The sequence below is a fragment of the Triticum aestivum genome, chromosome 5D (genome assembly GCF_018294505.1).
Source record: "Triticum aestivum cultivar Chinese Spring chromosome 5D, IWGSC CS RefSeq v2.1, whole genome shotgun sequence".
NCBI lineage: Eukaryota > Viridiplantae > Streptophyta > Magnoliopsida > Poales > Poaceae > Triticum > Triticum aestivum.
In genome coordinates, this window is record NC_057808.1 from 43409851 (window position 1) to 43433188 (window position 23338).

The following is a 23338-nucleotide window of genomic DNA, read 5'->3' on the forward strand; positions in this document are numbered from 1 at the left end:
ATTAGTAGTTTTGCAAAAAAAAACACTAATGGCGCACCAGGGAACAGTGCGCCATTACTAGTTTAAACTAGTAATGGCGCACTGTTCCCTGGTGCGCCATTAGTAGTTTTGCAAAAAAATAAAAATAAAAAATATAGTAGTGGCGCACTATGTGGCTGGTGCGCCATTACTAGTTAGAACTAGTAATGGCGCACTGTGCCCTGGTGCGCCATTAGTATGTTTGGAAAAAAAATTTGTTACTAATGGCGCACCGTCTGTCTGGTGCGCCGTTAGTGTCTTTCACACTAATGGCGCACCAGCACATGGTGCGCCACTGCTATATAGTAGTGACGCACCACATGTCTGGTGCGCCATTAGTGGCCATTCCATCTATAGCCCTTTTCCTAGTAGTGCAGAAACTCGTCTGTTATAAAGGGATTTCATTTTTTAAAACTTATTTGAACTCCTGACTTTTTGTGTGTTCAAAATGCGCCATTCAAAGCCACATCATCATTTTTCAATCCTTTCTGACTTCATTTGTTATTTTTCATGCATTTACTAATTATTTTGAGCTATAAGACCCTAAAATTGATAAGCATTTCAAATGAACCTGAAATTGAAAAACCCTACAAATGAACTCTGAAAAGGTTGAAAGTTGACATGGTATCATCATTTCACCCATATAGCATGTGCTAAAAAGTTGAGAGGGTCCCGACAAAAGCTGGATGCACTTCGTGAACAAAATGGACAATCTCTTTCGAAGTATCAGGGTTTTGGAGGAAAACTCATCTGTTACAAAGGGATTTCATTTTCTTGAACTTATTTGAACTCCAGACTTTTTGTGTGTTCAAAATGCACCATTCAAAGCCACGTCATCAATTTTCAACCCTTTCTGACTTCATTTGTTATTTTTCATGCAGTGACGGATTGTTTTTAGCTAAATGACCCTGAAATTGAAAAACCCTACAAATGAGCTCTGAAAAGGTTGAAAGTTGGCATGGCATCATCATTTCACCCACATAGCATGTGCTAAAAAGTTGAGAGGGTTACGGCAAAAGCTGGATGCACTTCGTGAACAAAATGGACAATCTCTTTCGAAGTATCAGGGTTTCGGACGAAAACTCATCTGTTACAAAGGGATTTCATTTTCTTGAACTTATTTGAACTCCAGACTTTTTGTGTGTTCAAAATGAACCATTCAAAGCAGAGACTGATTTTGAATGGTGCATATTCAACACACAAAAAGTCTGTAAAGATCGCCAACCCCAACATAAAAGAATGAGCATAGATGCGCCTATAATAAATTTCAAAGAAATTTACTCTGAATTTAGGTCAAATTCCCTGTATAAGGCATCTATTTTCACTTTGAGAGAAGCTCAACAAGGCAGAGAGGGATGGGCTTATAAACCGGTGTGAGCGCCCTTCGGTTGGCGAGGTGGGACTGAACTCTGACCGCAACGAGGACCAACCCTATAGTCCCGGTTTGTGGCACAAACCGGGACTAATGGTCATGGGCCAGGGGCGAGGCGCATTGGTCTCGGTTCGTGCGTGGAACCGGGACCAATGGCCCACGTGGCCCGGCCGGCCCCCGGGCTCACGAACCGGGACAGTTGCCTCCTTTGGTCCCGGTTCGTGAGCGAACCGGGATTAATGGTATTACGAGTGCCGAACCAATGCCCTGTTTTTTACTAGTGTGAGTACCTGATGCTTACACGTGCTCAGTGGCAGGTGATGGTTTCCAAGGAGAACAATTTCGACAAGGCGTTTGGTAGCGGCGGAAAGTACCGTCCCGCAAAGGACACCGACGAACAGTCGAATAAGCCAAAGAAGAAAAGGTCTGACAAGAGGAAAATCCGCTGCCACAACTGTAATCTGCTCGGGCACTTCAAGTTGGAGTGCAAGAATCCCCCGAAGGAGGAGGCGCTCATGGCACAACAAGGTGATGAAAGTGACATGATGTTGATGTGCGAACTCGTGAACAAGGTGGATCTAGGTCGGCTAAAAAAATTGTTGTGCTCCGTGAAGAAAAAGTTCACTCTCAAGATCATGGTTCGGAAACTCATGTCGACGTTACGGACAGGGGGTAATTCCGAAACTTAGGTCTATGTTATGGGCATAAGTGCCAACTTTGCTGCAGCGGAAGTAGCAATTGCCGCGTGTGCTCGATCATGGAGAAGCAGTCTTCGTGCGACGTGTCCAAAAAAAATAAAGATGTACGTGGTACCGGGAGTCCACCAAGAAACAACATACACAAGTGCAATTACTGTTGATGTTGGTGCGAAGTTATACGCGCGTGAAGCAAGACCGGCCACATGTGCAAGTGTTTCAGCGGACGTGTGCGTAACACTAGCAGGTTGCAGTGGCGGTCGTGGCCAGTGTGCCATGCATGAAAGGCCCGAAGGCAGTTTTTGTCTAGCAGCGGGGGACGTGCCAGTGGGGTGCAACCCAAGCACAAGTGCTGCACTTGGTAGCACATCCAGCAGCGCAGGAGGCCCATGCGGTGCTGCGCACGGAGAAACCACGTATGGTGGCCTTGCTGATGCTGCATGTGAAGCTTGGGTTGGACATTTTGCTTTGCCCAAAAAAAGTGCACACCAGAAAACGAGTTGCCGCCTCCGATAGTACAGGGAGTTGACTGACGCTGGTGTCCATGCCATGCTCCAAGCCGGGCTGAGAGGTAGCTACGAGGGTCAATCATGGATGCTACGAGTGCTGGCCGTGGATGCAGCGAGAGTCTATGGCGGCTACTGCGAGGATTTAAACCATGATGTGAGCGTGGGGAGCGGATGTTGCCAGCATCATCTGCAGTCGTTCAGGAGCAAAGCTTTGCTTGAGTGAGTTTCGAGCATTTACAATTTCTAATGCTTCTTTTTCTCTCGCAAGCCGCTAGGGAAGAATTTATTCCCAAGCGCGGTGGCATTGTTGCAACAACTCACAACAGAGTGTTGGAGAAAATAGGGCAGATGTCTCCTTTTTGGCATTTGGTGGCAATATTAAGCCTTCAGAATGTGTTTTCAGAGACATCAGTGACTATTGCAAAAAGAGTTTTGTTTTCAGAAACATCATTGACTATTGCAATAAGAGTTTTGTTTCAGAAACATTGATGACCGACATTGCAAAAAGCATCTCTGCGTATGGTCCCTCTTTGCAACAAGAGCATTGTTTCAGAAACACCGTTGACTATTGCAACAAGAGGTTTGTTTCAGAAACATGCCACTCAGGGCTGGGAGGATCTAGCAGGGAGGGCTCCCCGGACACCGACAACACCGACGGAGTAGCCGTTTGCTACACCACACGCCGCTGGAATGACGACCGGGCCGCACGGATCTCATGCATTGTTGCCAAGAGGCGGCAAAGAAAAAAGGAGGGATGAAAGTGGGGCGGCGAAGCCCTGCCTCGCCGGTGAACGACGACTATCAGAGTGGGCCGGCGGCGGGCATGGGCGCCCATGATACTGGAGAGCATCTCCCTTGTGGTGCTTATTCAGGACGAAAAGATTGAGAGAGATGGGGATAAGGTAGACTAAGGCGTGCTGTTCCAAAAGACGTGGTGGTGGGGTCCATTGGGGACGCGTGTCGCACAACCGAGGCGGTAGGGGACGCATGTCGCACAACCGAGGCGGCGGACGCGTGGGTGATTATCAACCGTCTGATAAGCGTTTTCCAAAAATAAAACCTAAATGACCCTATAAAAAGTAAAAACCCTAAAGGAGAAACCCTTCCCCGGTCACCACCACCCCACCTCTCTGTCCTCTCCCTTGTCTGTTCTTCTCGAAGCTGGCGGCGCACACATCGATCTCTCCTGATCTCCACCCCAGGTACAGGTACCCTAGTCAGTTTCCCCCACATCTCTCCAGTTTCTCAGATCTCGCCGTGCCGGCTTCATCCCCGACCTCTCCCTTCTCCCCCTCAGCTTTACCCACAGTGCGCGGTGGGCCGCTCCCAGCCGACGCCTCCTCCTTCACTGGTCCGGCCCCTACCGCGCTCGCGTTGCTCCTCACCGGGTCTGCGGGAGACACCGACTCCATCATCCGCCTGCTCGTCGCCACTTCCCACCTGTCTACCTCGTCCTCATCCTCGACCGCGCAGCCCCCGCAGGTGGGCTGTTTCTCGTCGGTCAATATGTCTCTTCTCGACATTTAACCCATTCCTCGTTAGTCAGCTGTATATAAACAAAGGCAAACCTCCCATCTTGCCTTGCCAGTCTTACATCCTAGCTACCTCAGCCCGACCCCATAATGGCGAAGCGCCGGAAGGTCACGTCCGCAATTGTAGCTGAAGAAGAAACAGGGACACATGTGATCAAGATCGATGGGTACTCAAGAACCAAGAAGTTGCTCAAGACTGGCAAATGCAAGGCATCTATCCCTTTCATGGTCGGAGATCATAACTGGGTTGTGGAGTATTACCCAAACGGTAACAAGTATGCAGATGGTTACGCGCCTGGGTTCATATCTGTTTATCTGGTTCTTGATTCCGCTGGTGCCAAAGATGTGAATGCAGAATTCACCTTCAGTGTTCTTGACAAGGGTGGAGAACCAGTGCCTTCATACATCAAATCTGTGTCACCACATATCTTCCCCAGCAAAGGTTCAGATTGGGGTTTTGCTAATTTCATCAAGCAGAAGGATTTGGAGAGATCAGTTCATCTAAGTGGCGACAGTTTCAGAATCAGGTGCGAGGTCACTGTCGCGAAGAAGATCCGCAGCGAAGAGACGCATACAATTCAGTATGTTGTGGTTCCTCCAAGCAACTTGCATCAGCAGCTCGGTGGCCTACTGAATAGCAAGGATGGGGCAGACGTGGTCTTTCGAGTCGGTGGAGAGATATTCTCGGCCCATAGGTCCGTGCTCGCTGCTCGTTCACCAGTCTTCAAGGCGGAGCTCTTTGGTGCCATGAGGGAGAAATCTGGTGAGCCGATCGAAATTGATGATACAGAAGCTGATGTGTTCAAGTCCTTGCTCCATTTCATCTACACGGACTCACTCCCTGAGAGCACTCATCAAGATGCAATACAAGATGAAGCTGTGATAGCTAGCCATCTACTTGTAGCGGCAGACAGATACAACATCGAGAGACTGAAGCTGATATGCGAAGAGAAGTTGTGCAATCACATTGACACCAAAATGGTTGCCACGAGTTTGGCTTTGGCCGACCAGCATAACTGCCATGGACTCAAGGAGGCTTGCTTTGAGTTCCTCGCTTCTCCTTCCAATTTGGAGGCAATGATCGCAAGTGATGGTTACCAGCATCTCAAAAGCAGTTGCCCGTCTGCTCTCAAAGAGCTCATTGCTAGATTCTTGCCTGTTGAGCTGATAGCAGCCAAGGATATCATCAGGTCAATTTGATTAGTACTTGTGTGTGTGGGTACTGATGATCATATCATGTATGAAGTAAACTTATTATCTTTTTAGTGTGTGCCCTCAAAGAGCTGACTGCCAGACTCTTGCCTATTGAGCTAACAGCAGCCAAGGCTATTCTTAGGGCAATTTTAATTAGTACTTGCATGTTTGGGTACTACCGATCATATCTCAAGTAAATTTCGTGTATATTTTGCTAGTATCAATCTATTCTATATATGCAGGTAGAACTGGCACTTTTGGATTCTGCATTAATGCCGTGTTTTTTGTATGCACTTTGATTGGTCTGTGCGGAGACGAGTCTTTTTTCGCGTGTTGTATCTTTATTTTGATTGCAATCCTTTTAGTACTTCGATTGGTGTGTGTGGAGACGAGTCTTTTTTTCGCGTGTTGTATCTCTATTTTGATTGCAATCCTTTTAGTTATTCTTAGTTAGAACATGCATGCGTGTACAAACCAGCCGAAGTTTAGGCACGATGTATCCCTATTTGTCATGTTCCGGAAGTGAAAATATCACCTCTCTAGTATCCGAGTTTGGCATAGGAGTTTTGCTTGATTGAAGTGATCTAAACCTTTCTTAGCTTATGTTGCTCGTCCTTTGTTTAGTGATCCCAAGCGCACAGTTTTTAGCCATGAACTGAGTTTTTAGCTGAAAATAAGTGGAGCAAACCGGATCCTCGTTTCGTTAAGCTAAATGTTGATGCAGCTTTCTTCCCAGATGAGGGGGTGGGGCTACGGCTGCCATACTTCATGATGATAAAGGAACTTTCTTGGCGGCCCAATGCAAATTTGTCTCAGTCGCAGCGGACGTAATTACCACAGAAGCAATGGCTATGAGGGATGGGCTTGTTTTCACTAATTCTCTTGGCTTTAACCGGTTAGAGGCAGAATCAGACTCCCTACAGGTGATCAATTTTTGCAATGGACAAACTAGATGGTGGGTCTCGGCGGTTGCAATTTTTGTAGTGTGTGGATATTAGTACCTTGATCAGGAGGGTCATCTTTAAGCATTGTTATCGTTCATGTAATCAAGCGGCTCATTTGCTAGCTAACTTCTCTTATTATAGTATAAGACTTCATTTAGTTGGTTGGACGAGCTCAGCAAGCTCGATTTAAGCATGTTTTGACATTAATAAAGCTAGCCATGATAGTCTTCCCTAAAAAAACTGAGATAAACCATGTCTTTATGTAGGGCCGTAAATCCTATTAGCTAACGGCCTATTTTATTCGAAAGATTTTTAGAGGATTCTTATCCCTAGAAGATTTTCCTATATGGATTGTTTGATTCGTGTAAATGCAAATCATTTTATTCATATGATTCCTTTGTATTAGGTTTCGTAGGAAAAAAAATCATCCACTCTAACCTCTTTGGACGAATGGTACGCTTTTCTTCTGCATAATCATACAACCATTCAATCATGAGGTAATGAAGATGGCACGAGATCCCATTCCAATGTTTTTACTACTCTATTACTGTATCAAACTGTGATTTGGGAATCTTAACATCTGTAATTTAAGATAGTACTATGGTTTGGCGGATATTGTTAACTTGAGACCTTCCCGCAGACAGGTGTAACTCATATGGTCTTTGACGAAATTAGATGACCCATTGGCGCAAAAGGCGAGAGCAAGCCGAGTATTCAAACCATATATATGTGACTGATTTAGAATCAATCAACTTAATAGATACTTCTATCCCGTTACATGGTACCTTGCCAGACTAAAAGGAAGTAATGAGATCACTTGATAGTAGCATAGATTGGTTTTACTAGCAAACATGCCCGTGCATTGCCACGGGTTAATTTAATTTATTTATTTCAAACATGGATAATTTAGTCGAAGAACAATCTTTAGTTCAATTAGAGCATTTAGAATTTTCGTTGTCCGAACCATGGGGCAAAGATGTAAAGAACGATACTCATTTCATCTGGCGGTGCCTCCTTCAACTCCTCATTGCCCTAGGGTCAAAGATGTGTTGTGCATGGAAGAGTTTTGGAGTGGGACAAACAAATGGTGGAAGGAGGGTTGCTGTTGGAGAGGAAGGGGCGCATGTAGGACTTGAGCTGAATGCCTATTTTCTTGACTTTGAAGTAAATTTTTCAAGAGTTTAATTACTAATTCAAAGGATTTTCATATATTATTTAAAGTGAGAGCATTGCAAACTTATGTAGATAGGGCCGCCGATGCCTATTGACAAATCATAAGATACCAAGACATTAACCATCATACTCACAATAAAAATGTTGTACACGTAGCACCTGTATTGAGTTACTGACATGAGATAGTAAAAATGTTGTATACTTCGCTGGTTGTCCATGCATATATGCTCATGTTGTGTATGTGCTAACCATGAAGTCTTTGTCGTATAGATTTACAGAATTCCTCTTCTGTTGCGATATATGCAGGGTGAACCATCGCAATTGAATCTTTGCATGGTGTGTTGCGCTTCAACTCACGGTTAGCTGCAATTTGCTTTATCCTAGCTTTATTTTGTTCTGGCTGCATATTTGCATATTTCTGTCTTTCTCGTGCACATCTTTTTGCCTTTTGTGTTGGCTCGATATTTGCATATTTCTTCCTCCCCTGTGTGCATTTTTTTTCGCAAATGGGTTGAATCTTTATTTTTTTTTGCTTTGCTGATAGGCTTCACGACTCTTTTTTAGTTTTCCCCGTTTGTCTTCATTGGTCATCCTTGCATACCGCTCTCTGTCTTTTCTCCTTCTTTTTTCCCTGGCATCCATGACCGGAGATCGCGACCCCAATTGCTTGTCTGCATGAGAATTTTTTATATTATCTAAATATGTTATTCATTAAAAAAACAGATTAGATTTTGCATCATAAATAGAACATAGGAGCTACTCCTACTTATAAGTTACAGTAAGTACGCTGGACATTAGCATGAGAATATATGTGTTTATATAGTGTCGTGTTATTCCTAGATCCAATTTAGAAAAATAGGAAAATGATATTGAAGTAAGAGCACTGATATACAGATGACATTTTTTTGTCTAACTTCAGTACAACAATGTAGACCAGACGTCTATAAATAGTGAGAAAACATATCACACTGGCACATTAACCATCCTAATGATATTGAAGTAACAGCACTGATATACATATGACAATTTTTTGTCTAACTTCAGTACGACAATGTAGACCAGACGTCTATATATAAATAGTGAGAAAACATATCACACTGGCACATTAATCATCCTAATGAGTTACTAACATCGGACAATAAAAATACAATGATGTAGATGAGACGTCTATAAATGGTGACAAGCCTAATGCGTTACTAACATCGGACAATAAAAATATCGTACATGCAATACTTTTGTTGAAGTTATTTTACCTGGACACAGTTGTTCCTCCATACCTCCAGCACGTCCATCTTCAGAGACGTTAAGCATGGCATCTTCTTTCTTGTCCGGAACAACAACTTTACTGAGATCTGACTCTATGGCCATGACTTCTAAATGTTTTTCGGTGTCGATGGTTTATTATGCAAACACGTATATAGGCGAGATCAACAGTACTAGAAAAAAAATTGTTTTGTATTTTACGTCCGTGTGCAAGTATTTCACAGGACGTCAAGACAATGCTTCCCTTGTGTGCACGGTAAGCTGTGTATATATATATAAGTCTAACATTGTGTAATCCTAACGGGATGGAGTTCGTCACGGACACAAACAACCATCAAACCCCATCACTTTCTTTTGCTTGAGACTTCATTTTTTGAACACCTTTCCACCGGCAATTGTCCTCTGTTTTTTTCCTTCTCATTTAATCAGGGGCGGCGCATACAGCAACGTTAATCAACGTGCATCTTTCTCCTTAAATTATGCCCTTAAATAAGCAGGAAGTATTCTGGTTCTCTGTCCTTCTTATATTGCTTAGGATCCTGATTTCCTTCCTTAGTTCTTCTCTATCAAGAGATATCCTTCTCAAATTAGATTAGATAATATATCTCTTAGGATTCCAATTTCTTTCCTATTTCCTTTTCTGTCACCTCTTTGTCCCATTTAATAGCCCATATCATAATAGAGGAGATTAATTACCTCGCTTTCCAGTTAATTAGCCAAAATGGCGCCCCATTTAGTAGCCCACATCATATAGGAAGATTAATTGCCTCGCTTTCCTGTTAATTAGCGCCTTTTCTATCCTTTATTTTCTGTAATGATCTCCGAGATGGCTTCCTGACAACCAAGAAACACAAAAACATATATAAATTGAGTCGATTGAATGTGGGAGAGCGAGGTGGGACAATCTATTATATGAGTCAATCTCAACCTTAAACAACAACGCAGGCTAGCTCGGTTGGCTGCGCAAGTTTTTTTGCCTCAAGTGGGATACCGGGCCGTCAGATTGGTTCGTTCGGTTCGCCCAGATGGGCCAGAGCCAATCTTGGGCTGGATTTTTTGTGGCTCGTTAGGTTGGCTTGGAACACGAACGAAAGGAACCTGCGGAGGACGGACGGACGGACGAAACTAATTACATACGAAAATTAGGGAGGAAGAAGCTATCAATGCTTTAATAGTTGGTATAGATAAACCAAGCTATAGTAGGAAAGATGCAAAGAGCGAGCATTCAAAGTATGCACAATAGAATATTCAGATACAGCTACATAGCATTATAACAGAGGCATAAGATAAGTTTACGATAGCTCATTTATATTGCTTTTATCAGGTCAGGAATATAGGTAGAGATGCATCATATATAGACACCTTTGATCATATTAGCACATCGGTATCGAAAATAACTTCATCATCTAAGCTGTTGCATCATAGCATTTGGAAAGCCAAGTTGTTGCATCATAACATCGAGAAGTACTTTTGTTGGTGTCGTAGAATTGTCACGGCAGATGTCCTAGTGTAAGGACTTAGTCGTGAGGCCAATGCATCTATGTAGTTAGCTTGAGAGGGGTTGATCGGGACGAGAGACGCGACACACAAGACAAGGATTTAGACAGCTTCGGGCCCCGGGAAACATCATCCGGTAACAACCCTACATGCTGTTTGTGGCTAGGTCTCATTATGCTCATGAGGGAGACGCCGTAAATCCGGCTCTCCTCTAGTTGTGTCTAGCCCTAGAGATTGTATCTTGCTCTTGCTTGTTTCTTGTCCCTCTTTGGGGAGCCCTGCCCCTTCTTATATATGTTGAAGGGGCGGGTTACATGTGGACTCCTATTAGGATTAGGACTAGTCTATCTCTAATACAAACCAGATACAAGTCCAGGTCTTAACTCCTTGTAAAACAAATATTCCTCACGCCTTTCCTCTTAAACCGGCCCACCATAGTATGAACCGACCTTCATGAACCGCCCGTTGGGCCACCGGGTCTTGTCGCTCCTCTGACCCGCCTGCCGGATTACCAATGAATCATAAACCGCCAGGTCCAAACGGGTCGCCATTGAATCGTTAAGTCTCAGCCGGGTCTCACGTAAACCGCCAAGTCCGGCCGGGTTATACTTCCGGCCGGTTTACGCCGCGGGGTATATCCCCGACATTAGCCCCCAGTTTAATTTGGATTTATCCATGTTAAACTGATCCTGTAAAACAAACACAAGAACAATTTTGACAGATTATGCTCTGGGTTAAGAATTCTTGTAAACCGGCATCTGATCATCCTTAAGTCCTTGTCATTTTCCTCCTTCTAGAAAATCCGAGTCAATAGACCAGCTTCATAATCAATTTTCTTGCAGAAGATATTTCGTAAATAAAGAATCCATTTGAATCCGCCTTCAATGCGCTGACTTGACAAAAATATTGGTCTTCAAATATTCAACTGATATCCACCAGTTTGAAAATGTAGAACTTGCCGGTTTATCATTGTCAAAATTGCCGGTTTATAAATATTGATGGCACCGGGTCATAATTGTTGTCGACACCGGGTCATGTAATTGATCTTCCTGATTTGCTCAAAACGGATAAACTAAAGACGTTCCTCCTTTATATGCATAATACCTGTAGCCCCCACGTCTTAAGAGGACAACATAGTGATAACTTAAGACTTGCTCCAATAAGTGTCTTCAACCTTGAAGAAATCCGGTTTGTTCATCTCAATCATATAAACTGAATACTCCATATATGTAGCCCCCAAGTGCCGGGTTGTCATGCTTGCAGCAACCTGGGATTTGTAATTGCTTATAAAAACTTCAATCAGTGTAGCCCCAAGGACCGGCTTAGTAAGATAATACTGAACCGGGACTTGATATATACTTCAATGAAAATAACATCTTATAATGTAGCTTCCATCGTAGGGCTTGAACCCACGTCCACAAGGTTAAGAGCTTTGTGCTTTACCAACTGAGCAATGAACCCTTTTATATAATGGATTAAGGCTTCTATATCTTGAATGTTTGACAGGAGCAATTGGTAGCCCCCAAGGGCCGGCTCATTATGATGTGATGAGTCGGGTCTTTAATAAGGCCAATAAAAAATGACTTTGCATTAGCCCCCAAGTGTCATGGTGCATTCTTGCAGCGACATGAGACTTGCATGTAATCTCAATTTGAATAATGTAGCCCCCAATTGTCGGGTCGTAAGCCTGCAACGACTCGGGACTATTCCTTCCATTGTAGAATAAATCATATCCTGATAAAATAATAGCCATTGCGCTAAAGCGACTTTGAAAACCTCAATAATACCGGTTACTAATAACCATAATAAAAATCCAGCCATGTTGGCTATTCAAGATAATATAATCCGGTATGAAAACCTTATTCATTCAATATCATAATGAAAATTCAGCCAAGTTTGGCTAATTGAATAATATAACCCAATGATTTATAAGCGCATGATTCCAATGGCACAATCCAAATATATACTGGCGACTTATAGTCCAAAGCCAGGCCGGGTTAAAAAACACCGGATAATTTCTCATCATATACTGGCGACTTATCATCTTAAAGCCAGGCCGGTTTAATAAACACCGGATAACACTAGTAGAAAAAGGGTCAAATGTCAAGCACATTAGTGCCGGTTTGCTTTTGAGCCGGCACTAATGTGTGCATTAGTGCCGGTTCAACCGGCTAGCCATCCGCTTTCATTAGTACCGGTTCGTGTGCCACGGACCGGTACTAAAGTTAGTGGCGGCAGGATGTTGTCAGTCCGGGGCCCCTCCAGCACCTTTAGTACCGGTTCATGGCACGAACCGGTGCTAAAGGTCGTCCTACATAAGCCCTTCGTCCACCCGAGCTCGCTCTGTTCTTCCCCTTTCCCCTCTCATCTCTGTTCTTCCCCTCTTCCTCTCGAGCTCATCACACATTTTGCCCAAAATTTGTCAAGATTTGAAGGCCCCCATCCATTCAAATGATCACGAAGGTTAGTAACTTTGTCCTTTCATCTCTCATTGCTAGATTAGCTCTTGCAATGCTTTGTATAGTGATTAATTTATGAGTTTAGTAATTTGGTAGAAAATATATGTGCTAGTATTTGATTTATATGCAATTTGTGGTCGAAACTAACACTTAGCTTGCATATGTAGGTGTGGTTTACTTAGTGCCTTCTAAATCTCCGTCGTAACCACAGTCGATCGTCCGCACCGTTCCGTCACCGGCACCACCTTGTGGTGAGCCTCTTGTTCATGAATGTTTTACATTACCAAATTGATGTTTGCGTGATTTGGATATAAGTTACTCGTATAATTATCTTACCCGTACGTTGTTTGTTATACATAGTGCCATGGTTTTGATATCCGTCCCCGTCGGCCCTCGTCCTTGTTATGATTCGGATGTGGTATATTCTCTTTTAAAACTAGTTGTTGCATTTCGTGTTTATGACAAATTATGCCCATCAAGTTGACATAGATATTTTTGTCTTGGAGGTTTGTGAACCGGAAATTCCAACCGACCCTATTGTCGAGAGGTTAAATTTAGTTGAAAGAGAAAACGAGTATTTGAAAGAAAAATTGAAAAGAATTGAGGGGGGGGGGGAAGATGGAATTGGAGTTGCATGTTGCCGATGTCGTCGATGATCACAAGATCAAGATGGAGAAAATGCGCTTGAAGATTAGAAAGATTAGAAAATATGCCATTGATAGTGAGGCTTGGTATCATTATGCTGTTGGATCAATTGTTACCTTAGTTGCGATCTTGATCGCATTTGTTGTTGCATTTAAATTATTTAGTTGGAGAGTTATTTGTTTGTTGCATTTAAGTCTTGTATGAACTTTATGTATGAACTTGTATTAATTTGGTCTATTCGGTGTTGTGTAATGAAGATGAGCCGACAATGGATGTACGATGACCGATGCTCGCCCGAGTTCATTAATGGCGTGCAAACTTTTCTGCTTGCGGCTGAGGCAAATAAGCGGGCGGATGGTTTTATGCCTTGTCCATGTTTAGTCTGTAAGAATGATCACAATTACTCTACGTGAAGAACCATTCATGTCCACCTGTTTTAGTCCGGTTTCATGCCCCACTATAATGTTTGGACCAAGCATGGAGAAAGAGGGGTTATGATGGAAGACAATGAAGAAGAAGAGGACGACGACAACTATCCTGGCCATGGGTTCCCTGAATACGATGATACAACAATGGGGGAAGAAGCTGAGCCGGCAATGCGGGAAGAAGCTGAAGAAGAGGCATCAGATGAGCCCGCTGATGATCTAGGTCGGGCCATTGCCGATGCAAAGAGAAACTGCGCAAGTGATTTGGAGAAGAAGAAGTTGCAGCGCATGTTAGAGGATCACAAGAAATTGTTGTACCCGAATTGCGAAGCTAACAAGAAAAAGTTGGGCACCACACTGGAATTGCTGCAATGGAAGGCAGAGAATGGTGTATCTGACAAGGGATTTGGAAAGTTGCTGGTAATGATAAAGAATATGCTTCCAAAGGACAACGAATTGCCCGAGAGTACGTACGAAGCAAAGAAGGTTGTCTGCCCTCTAGGGTTAGAGGTGCAGAAGATACATTCATGCCCTAATGACTGCATCCTCTACCGCGGTGAGTACGAGGATTTGAATGCTTGCCCGGTATGCGGTGCATTGCGCTATAAGATCAGGCGCGATGACCCTGGTGATGTTGAGGGCGAGCGCCCCAGGAAGAAGATTCCTGCCAAGGTGATGTGGTATGCTCCTATAATACCATGGTTGAAACGTTTGTTCCAAAACAAAGGGCATGCCAAGGCGATGCGATGGCACAGAGAAGACCGTAAGAAAGACGGAAAGTTGAGAGTACCCGCTGACGGGTCGCAGTGGAGAAAAATTGAGAGAAAGTACGGGAAGGAGTTTGCAGATGACGCAAGGAACGTATGGTTTGGTCTAAGCGCAGATGGCATTAATCCTTTTGGGGAGCAGAGCAGCAACCATAGCACCTGGCCTGTGACTCTATGTTTGTATAACCTTCCTCCTTGGTTGTGCATGAAGCAGAAGTTCATTATGACGCCAGTGCTCATCCAAGGCCCTAAGCAACCCGGCAACGACATTGATGTGTACCTAAGGCCATTAGTTGAAGAACTCTTACAGCTGTGGAATGGAACAGGTGTACGTGCGTGGGATGAGCACATGGGGGAAGAATTTGACCTAAAGGCCTTGCTGTTCGTGACCATCAATGATTGGCCTGCTCTCAGTAACCTTTCAGGACAGACAAACAAGGGATACCGCGCATGCACGCACTGTTTGGATGATACCGACAGTATATATTTGGACAATTGTAGGAAGAATGTGTACCTGGGACATCGTCGATTTCTTCCGAGCAGGCATCCCGTAAGAAAGAAAGGCAAGCATTTCAAAGGTGAGGCGGATCACCGGACGAAGCCTCGCCACCGTACGGGTGCTGATGTACATGATATGGTCAAGGATTTGAAGGTAGTCTTTGGAAAGGGTCCTGGCGGACAACCTGTTCCGAATGACACCGACGGACGCGCACCCATGTGGAAGAAGAAATCTATATTTTGGGACCTGCCCTATTGGAAAGATCTAGAGGTCCGCTCTACAATCGACGTGATGCACGTGACGAAGAATCTTTGCGTGACCCTGCTTGGCTTCTTGGGCGTGTATGGGAAGACAAAAGATACACCTGAGGCACGGGAGGACCAGCAACGTATGCATGGAAAAGACGGCATACATCAGGGTCATGCCAGCTACGCTCTTACCAAAGAAGAGAAGGAAATCTTCTTTGAATGCCTGCTCAGTATTAAGGTACCGTCTGGCTTCTCGTCGAATATAAAGGGAATAATAAACATGGCAGAGAAAAAGTTCCAGAACCTAAAGTCTCATGACTGCCACGTGATTATGACGCAACTGCTTCCGGTTGCATTGAGGGGGCTTCTACCGGATAACGTTCAATTAGCCATTGTGAAGCTATGTGCATTCCTCAATGCAATCTCTCAGAAGGTAATCGATCCAGAAATCATACCAAGGTTAGAGAATGATTTGGTGCAATGTCTTGTCAGTTTCGAGTTGGTGTTCCCACCATCCTTCTTCAACATCATGACGCACGTCCTAGTTCACCTATGCGAAGAGATTAGCGTTTTGGGTCCTGTATTTCTACACAATATGTTGCCCTTTGAGAGGTTCATGGGAGTCTTAAAGAAATATGTTCATAACCGTGCTAGGCCAGAAGGAAGCATCTCCAATGGCCATGAAAATGAGGAGGTCATTGAGTTTTGTATTGACTTTATTCCTGACCTTAAGCCGATTGGTGTTCCTGAATCGCGGCATAAGGGCAGACTGGATGGAAAAGGCACGCTAGGAGGGAATCAAAAAATATGTATGGACGGACATTCTCTCACTGAAGCACACTACACAGTTATACAGAATTCCGCCTCGGTGGCTCCGTATATGGACGAACACAAGAATTTTCTACGCTCCAAACACCCGAAGCGGTCTGATGACTGGATTACACGTGAACAAACCAGGAGTTTCGCCGGCTGGTTGCAGACACGTACCATGCATGACGCCTCTATTGAAGATGACCTGTACTCGCTGTCCTAGTTACCATCTTCGAATATAATGACTTTCAAAGGGTACGAGATAAATGGTAATACATTTTACATGATCGCCCAAGATAAGAAGAGCACCAACCAAAACAGTGGTGTCCGCTTTGATGCAACAACCAAGACGGGAAAGGAAACATATTATGGTTACATAGAGGAGATATGGGAACTTGACTACGGACGTGATTTGAAGGTCCCTTTGTTTCGGTGCAAATGGGTCAATATGACACGATATGGGGTAACGGAAGACCCGCAGTATGGAATGACAACAGTGGATCTCAACAATCTTGCGTATGCAGACGAACCATTCGTCCTAGCTAATGATGTGGCACAGGTTTTCTATGTGAAGGATATGTCTACCATGCCGAGAAAAAGAAAAGATAAGGAAGCGAATGCATCATACGATGAGCCAAAGCGCCACATAGTTCTTTCTGGGAAGAGAAACATCGTGGGAGTGGATGACAAGACAGACATGTCAGAAGATTATGAAAAGTTTGATGAAATTGCTCCATTCACAGTGAATATTGACCCGAGCATCCAGTTAAATGATGAAGATTTTCCATGGCTACGGCGCAAACGCGAAGAAAAAGTTTCACACCCAAAGATCTGGGATGTGATCGGCTTCACTATCATCACTTTCTTCTGTGTTTCACACCCAGGAGGGAATCTCTGTAATAGTTAGGGTAGTTATGTGTTTTGGCATTTGAAACGCGAAGAAATTTTATGTGCAAACAAATTCTTTCATGCATTTATTGATTTTTTTTCCAGCTAAATGACCCTGAAATTGAAAAGCATTTCAAATGAACTCAGAAAAGGTTGAAAGTTGGCATGGTATCATAATTTCACCCACATAGCATGTGCAAAAAAGTAGAGAGGGTTACCGCAAAAACTGGATGCACTTCGTGTATAAAATGGACAATCTCTTTCGAAGTATCAGGGTTTCGGACGAAAACTCATCCGTTACAAAGGGATTTCATTTTTTAAATAACCTAAGCATTACCAAATTGAATATAATGATAAAACACACTAATATTAAACATAAGAAAAAATAATCACTAAAAAACTATTTTCAAAGTTAAGTTATTCACAAACTAGTGATTCACACAAATTTCAAATAATTCAAAATGTAAACTATTCAAATTTGTAAACTACCGGCACTAACAGAAACTTTGTAATTTTTTGTACCTAAAGCAAAAATATTCCCAAAGAAACTCTAAATACAGCAAAAAACAACTCAAAAATAAATAAACCAAAAATAAATAAGAAAATAAATAAGAAAATAAAGAAGCCCACCTACTGGGCCAGAGCGGCCTGCATACGACTAGAAACCCAACCTGTAGTTGGGCCAGGATGCAGGCCCGCAAGCCCAGTAGGCCCACAGGCAGAGTAGGAGAGGTAAGCCCAGAAGGCCTGCTATTGAGAGGAGCTCAATGCAGTGCCCGCGTCGGGGCTTATAAACTGGTCCTGGCGCTCCTCAACTAGCGAGGTGGGACTAAACTTCTGCGCCCCTCGCCTGGCAGCGCACACCCTTTAGTACCGGGTGGTGGCACCAACCGGTACTAAAGGGTGGGCCTTTAGTACCGGTTGGTGCCACCACCCGGTACTAAAGGTGGGCGCTTCCCGCCGCTTGGCCTGGCCAAAATCGACCTTTAGTACCGGTTGGTGGCTCCAACCGGTACTAAAGGACCATCCTATATAAGAAACACTTACGAAAATTTCGTCAGTTTCCTCCCACTTCTCTCTGCTTCATCGCCACCACCCCGTCCCGCGCCATCGCGCCGTCCCCGTCGACTCCGCGCTGCCCCCGTCCTCGTCGCGCCGTCCGCGTCACCGGCCCATTCCCATCCCCGCACCGCACTGGCCCGTGTCCCCGTCCCCGCACCGGCCCGCGTCGCCGTCGCCGTCGCCGTCGCCGTCGCCTCGACCTCGCCCACGCTGTGAGCCTCTGTCCCCCTCTCCTCTCCCTCCAATCGAAGCCGCCGCGCGCGCCGCCGGCGCCGTCGCCTTGGCTCGCCGTCGCCTGCACACACAACACATACACACACACACCATACACACACATACACAATTTTTGTTCTGTTTTTAGTTTTTAGTTTTTCTGTTTTTAGTTTTTAGTTTTTAGTTTTTCTGTTAATAGTTATTAGTTTTTAGTCTTTTCAGATTTTTCTGTATTAATGTTATAGAAATGTTAGTTATATAGAAATGTTAGTTATATATAGAAATGTTAGTTTTTTCTGTATTAATGTTATAGAAATGTTTGTTATATAGAAATGTTAAAGAAAAATTAGTTATACAATTTTAGTTATAGAAATGTTAGAAATGTTAGTTTTAGATATGGTCGATGTTTTTTAGTTTATTATATTTTTAGTTATAAAATTTAGAATTTGCATATAAGAAATCACAATCCAATCATTTAAAAAATGTTACTTTACTTTTGCGGCACATAGTATTTGTTGTCGACGATGCCCAGCCCGCATCCTCGCCGTCGACCCGTTCGCGACGACGTCCTGCTTCAGAGGACCCATGTCCGGGATTGGGCTCCGCCGGGCTGGCAATGGGAGGTGCTACCTGGAGGGGTGCGACGCTTGGTGAGGAACCCGGCCTCGGGTCCCGTCGTCGACCCTGATCTCCTTTGGTGGCGTTCGCGTGGGCCACATTCGGTGCAGAGGGAGCCAGCCCCGCCGGAGGTGGTACGTCATCGTGTCAGGGAGGAGGACGAGCACGCCCATCGCTACATGGCTGCTATGGACGTCAGGTTCTCCAATACCTGGCAGGTTCTTTGGGCAGATGACCGGAGATATGATCCTGTGATGGTTCCTTGTCTTTGGGTTTCCACCGCCCACGCCCCAGGAACCGTGAGTGGCCTAGATTCTTCTATAGTATTCGAGCTTTATTAGCTACATAGCCAGGGATGTATTCGAGATTATATATTATTTGAGACGATGTATTCGAGATTATATATTATTCAAGACGATGTATTCGAGATAATATATTATTCGAGACGATGTATTTGAGATTATATATTATTCGAGACGATGCATATTATGTACTATATGATTCAGTTTTTCCTTATTGATTGCATCCATGCATTGTAATTTGAATACTAAATTATTTTATATTTCTTCTGTATTAGTTAAATAAAAGCTATGGCGGACAATACCGGCAGAGAGGGAGAAGAGGCCCTGTTCGAGATTATACACAGCCCTAGCAGGCCAGATGATCTGAATGAAGCAAATGACGGCTCCCAATATCTGAAAAATACCGGGGAGGGTGATGATAAGATATTCGATCTCGACGACCGAGCTGATGAAGTCATGAACTATGATTATGATTATGATGACGCAGACAATGATTATGATGACGAATACAATGTTGATCTTGAAATAACAAAGACTACCGGCGAGGTATATTTATATAAGCAGGCATCTAGTGATCATCACATGTTTTTTTATTTGAAGATATATTAACGAATCGATCTTTCTTCTTTCAGCCCTCCGGATCGAGCAAATCTGCTTCTACAGACAGCAGGACAAAGCGCGGCCCGAGCAAAAAGTTGAAGGAGGGTGTAAAGTACAACATCGATTCCATCAAAGCTAGTGGCGAACCCCTCACGCCTAAGAACATTGCGAGCAAGTTCGTTCATCAGTGCGGAGTTCTTGTGAAGGACCAACTCCCGATCTCCATTCAAGAATGGAAAGAGCCAAAAACTAAACACCCAGATGTTACTTGGGTCGACGACAGAGCAAAACAAAAGCTTTGGGAATATCTGATGGAACATTTCACCCTACCATATTATTTCACTGATGCAGATGTGCAGAAAGTCAAGGACGCTGCTCTTAAGAAGATGGCAATTGCATTCAACACCCACAAGAAAACTGTATGGGCCAACTACCTCGCTGCAGAAAGGAAGACTCCAGAATTCAAGGGAACACTGGAGAAGCAAAGAGAACACTGGCCCGCTTTCGTGAAATTCAAGGAATCAGAATTATCTAAGGAACGGTCGAGAAAACACACAGCCAATGCCGCAAAAAAGACGCAGTTCCATAGGCTGGGTCCAGGTGGCTACGCGGTGGCAATGCCTAAGTGGGATAAGTCTGAGCAAGAGATGGAGGATGCAGGGGGTCACTCCGGTTACTAGGAGCTGGCCCCCAGGTGCAGAACTTGGTTCTATGCGCATGGGGGGCCGTTGGACTCGAAGACAGGCCTGGTTTCGAAGAAGGCAAGTCTAAAAGGAGCAGAACAAAAGTTACTTGACGCAATAGAAGAGGCTCGAAAGGGGGTGTTCACGCCCAACAGAGAGAACGACGAGCTTACGCGCGCCTTGGGAAATCCTGAACACCCGGGAAGAACACGAGGCAATGGCGTTATTCCCTGGTATGAGGGCTTTTCGAAATGGAACGACGACTACAGGACCCGTGCAAGAAAGAACATGGAGGAGGAGAAGAAGAGGAAGCTGGAGGAGGAGCAGAGGAAGCAGGACACGGAAGGCCTTCAAGGCCTAGAAGCAAGGCACGCGGACTTGGCACTCAAATTCCAGTAGCAGCAGCAGCAGCAGATCGACTCACTTAGCCAGGAAAGGGGGTCTCAGCAGCGGCAGCGGCAAGTGGATGAACATCCAGCGTTGGATAGCACCGTCCCATCCATGCCGAGAAGCATCGTTGGTTCCGCCCCGGGCGACGCACTGCTGGATACATACCCTGTGGATGACATCATAGAGAACACTAACTGTGAGCTACACTTCAAAATGAAGAACATATCCATCTAGGAGGCGAACGCCGTTGTTTTTACAATTACCCCCGAAGCAACCTTCCATTGCGCCCCGATTCCAGCGGGCTATGCTCGTGTCTTGGTTGATGAGGTGGTGGGCCCATATTCGGGGCTAGAGCTTGACATTCCTGGAGGTGACGACGAGCAAACACTGGGAGAGGCCATACATCGTTTCATCCTATGGAAAAAGGATTGCATCATCTTTCGAAGTCCACCGACACCGCGTCTGCCGACTCCTCCTCGAAGTCCGCCACCGTGTCAGCAGACTCCCGCTCCTCCAAGTCCACGAACTCGTGAGCAGACTCCTGCTTCAAGTCCGGCACAGTGTCAGGCCACTCCTCCTGTTTCAAGTCTGACACCGTGTCAGGCCACACCTCCTGCTTCAAGTCCGACACAGCGTCAGGCCACACCTCCTGCTTCAAGTCCGACACCGTGTCAGGCCACACCTCCTGCTTCAAGTCCGGCACAGCGTCAGGGCACTCCTCCTGCTCCAACTAAGCCACGTCAGCCGTCTCCGCCGCCTAAGCAATCACAGAAGAGACACGCCGCAGCTATGGCGCGTAGCGGTACGAGTCGAGGTAGTACAGAAAGTATAGGCGGAGACAAGCGATATAAATATGGTCCAAGCAGCCTCACTCCTCTTCCTCAGAGGCCTTACAACATGACCGAGGAGCAAAACGATGCAATAGGGCGGGCCGAAGTGGACGCTCATTTTCGACCGAAACCGGCAACGCCGCCGAGGGAGAAAGTGCCTGAGGAAAAGATTGACCACTTCATTCGTATGGCTAGACCACCAGCTCCCAAGCCTGTTGACTCACACTATGAGCGCCAAATCAGGAAGGCACATCGAGCACAACTACAGAAAGAAGCGAGCTCGAGCTCGAGTCAACAAGCAGCTGTCAAAAATTGCGGGAAAACCGTTCCCCAGCTGGGAGAACAGGTGGCGCAATCGACCCCCCCCCCCCGCTTGTTGTGCCAACAACACATGAGAGTACGCGCGCCCAATATTATTGTGGGCAAACCGTTTACGTTCCCGAGCTGGGCGATGTGGTAATAACCGAGGAGCATATAATGCAGGCTGAAATGCTCAAGATCACCGTTGGACAACTCCTCGATATCGAGCCCATGCCTCCGCTTAGAGGAGGAAATAAAACGGAAATATGTCTGCGGCGAACCTTTGGTCGAGCCCGAGGAGGTCAAGAACCTCCCAACGAGAATGTATGAATTGCATGATTGGTACATGAAAATTACCAAGATTTCCAATGGAGAGTCCCTCATGGTGCAAGTCGAGGAAGATCATTACTTCCATAAAAAAGCTCTGGCCATTGAGTATTCAGAACTATTTCAGTTATTCAATCAAGATGCACTCGACAAATCTATCGTCAGTTGCTATTGTCTGTAAGTGATTTCTTTCTGTAATTTAAGTCTGAAGCTAGCTCTAGTGCTCATTGATTGATCATTAAGTACCTATAATTATATATCCTCACTATATATTCTTTTCTGTGGTATTATGCAGGATGAAGATGTATGAAATGAAAAAAGCTGGACGCTATGGCATTGGGTTCATTGACCCAAATACCGTTAATGAATACACATGGAAATTGGAATGGTGTAGACAAGATGTAGAGAAATGCATGCTAGAGTTCTTGAAGCGCCTCAATAGCAATGAAGATATACTACTTCCTTACAACTTCGAGTGAGTCACACTGTCTTGTACTACAAATTCTGTTTTTGCTTACTAGCTACATGTCAATAAGTGTATAGGGTTTAGGGTTATAGTCGATTAGTGTTATGCACATGCCCGCTTAATTTATACATGCAAACGTATGCGCATGCAGCTTCCACTGGATCTTGTTAGACATTAAAGTTGACGAAGGAAAAGTTGAAGTACTGGACTCACTACTTAAAAAAAATAGTGACTACAGCATCGTGAAGGGGATAGTCGACATGTTATTTCAATCATTATTAACTATATCTCGGCCTATTTAGTTCGTCATTTCCTGATATGAACTATTTTTAATAACTCCTTTATTAATTTTCTTTGCCAGCGGGTAGGGCTTGGGCAAAGTACATCAAGGTGACTCCAGGAAAATGGCGACAAAAGCTATGTTGGTATCGACCCAAGGTAAGTAATTAAGTAGTTTTAGCTAGCTAGCTACCATCTCTTTCATTCTTGTTTCAATACCATTAATTAATTAACATGCTTGATTAATTATTATCTGATTAAATTATATTGTCGTAAAGGCCCTGAAGCAGGCACCGGGGACTGAAGTGTGTGCATACTACGTTTGCGAGA

At 44.6% G+C, this 23338-nt stretch overlaps 1 protein-coding gene across 1 annotated transcript; it reads left to right on the forward strand.

Moving 5' to 3' along the window:
* Positions 1-3714: 3714 nt before the first annotated feature.
* On the forward strand, positions 3715-5565 carry LOC123124233 (BTB/POZ and MATH domain-containing protein 1-like). Its single transcript, XM_044544894.1, has one exon. The coding sequence runs from the start codon at positions 4217-4219 to the stop codon at positions 5324-5326; it is 1110 nt and encodes a 369-aa protein (XP_044400829.1). The 5' UTR covers positions 3715-4216; the 3' UTR covers positions 5327-5565.
* The last annotated feature ends 17773 nt before the right edge of the window (positions 5566-23338 follow it).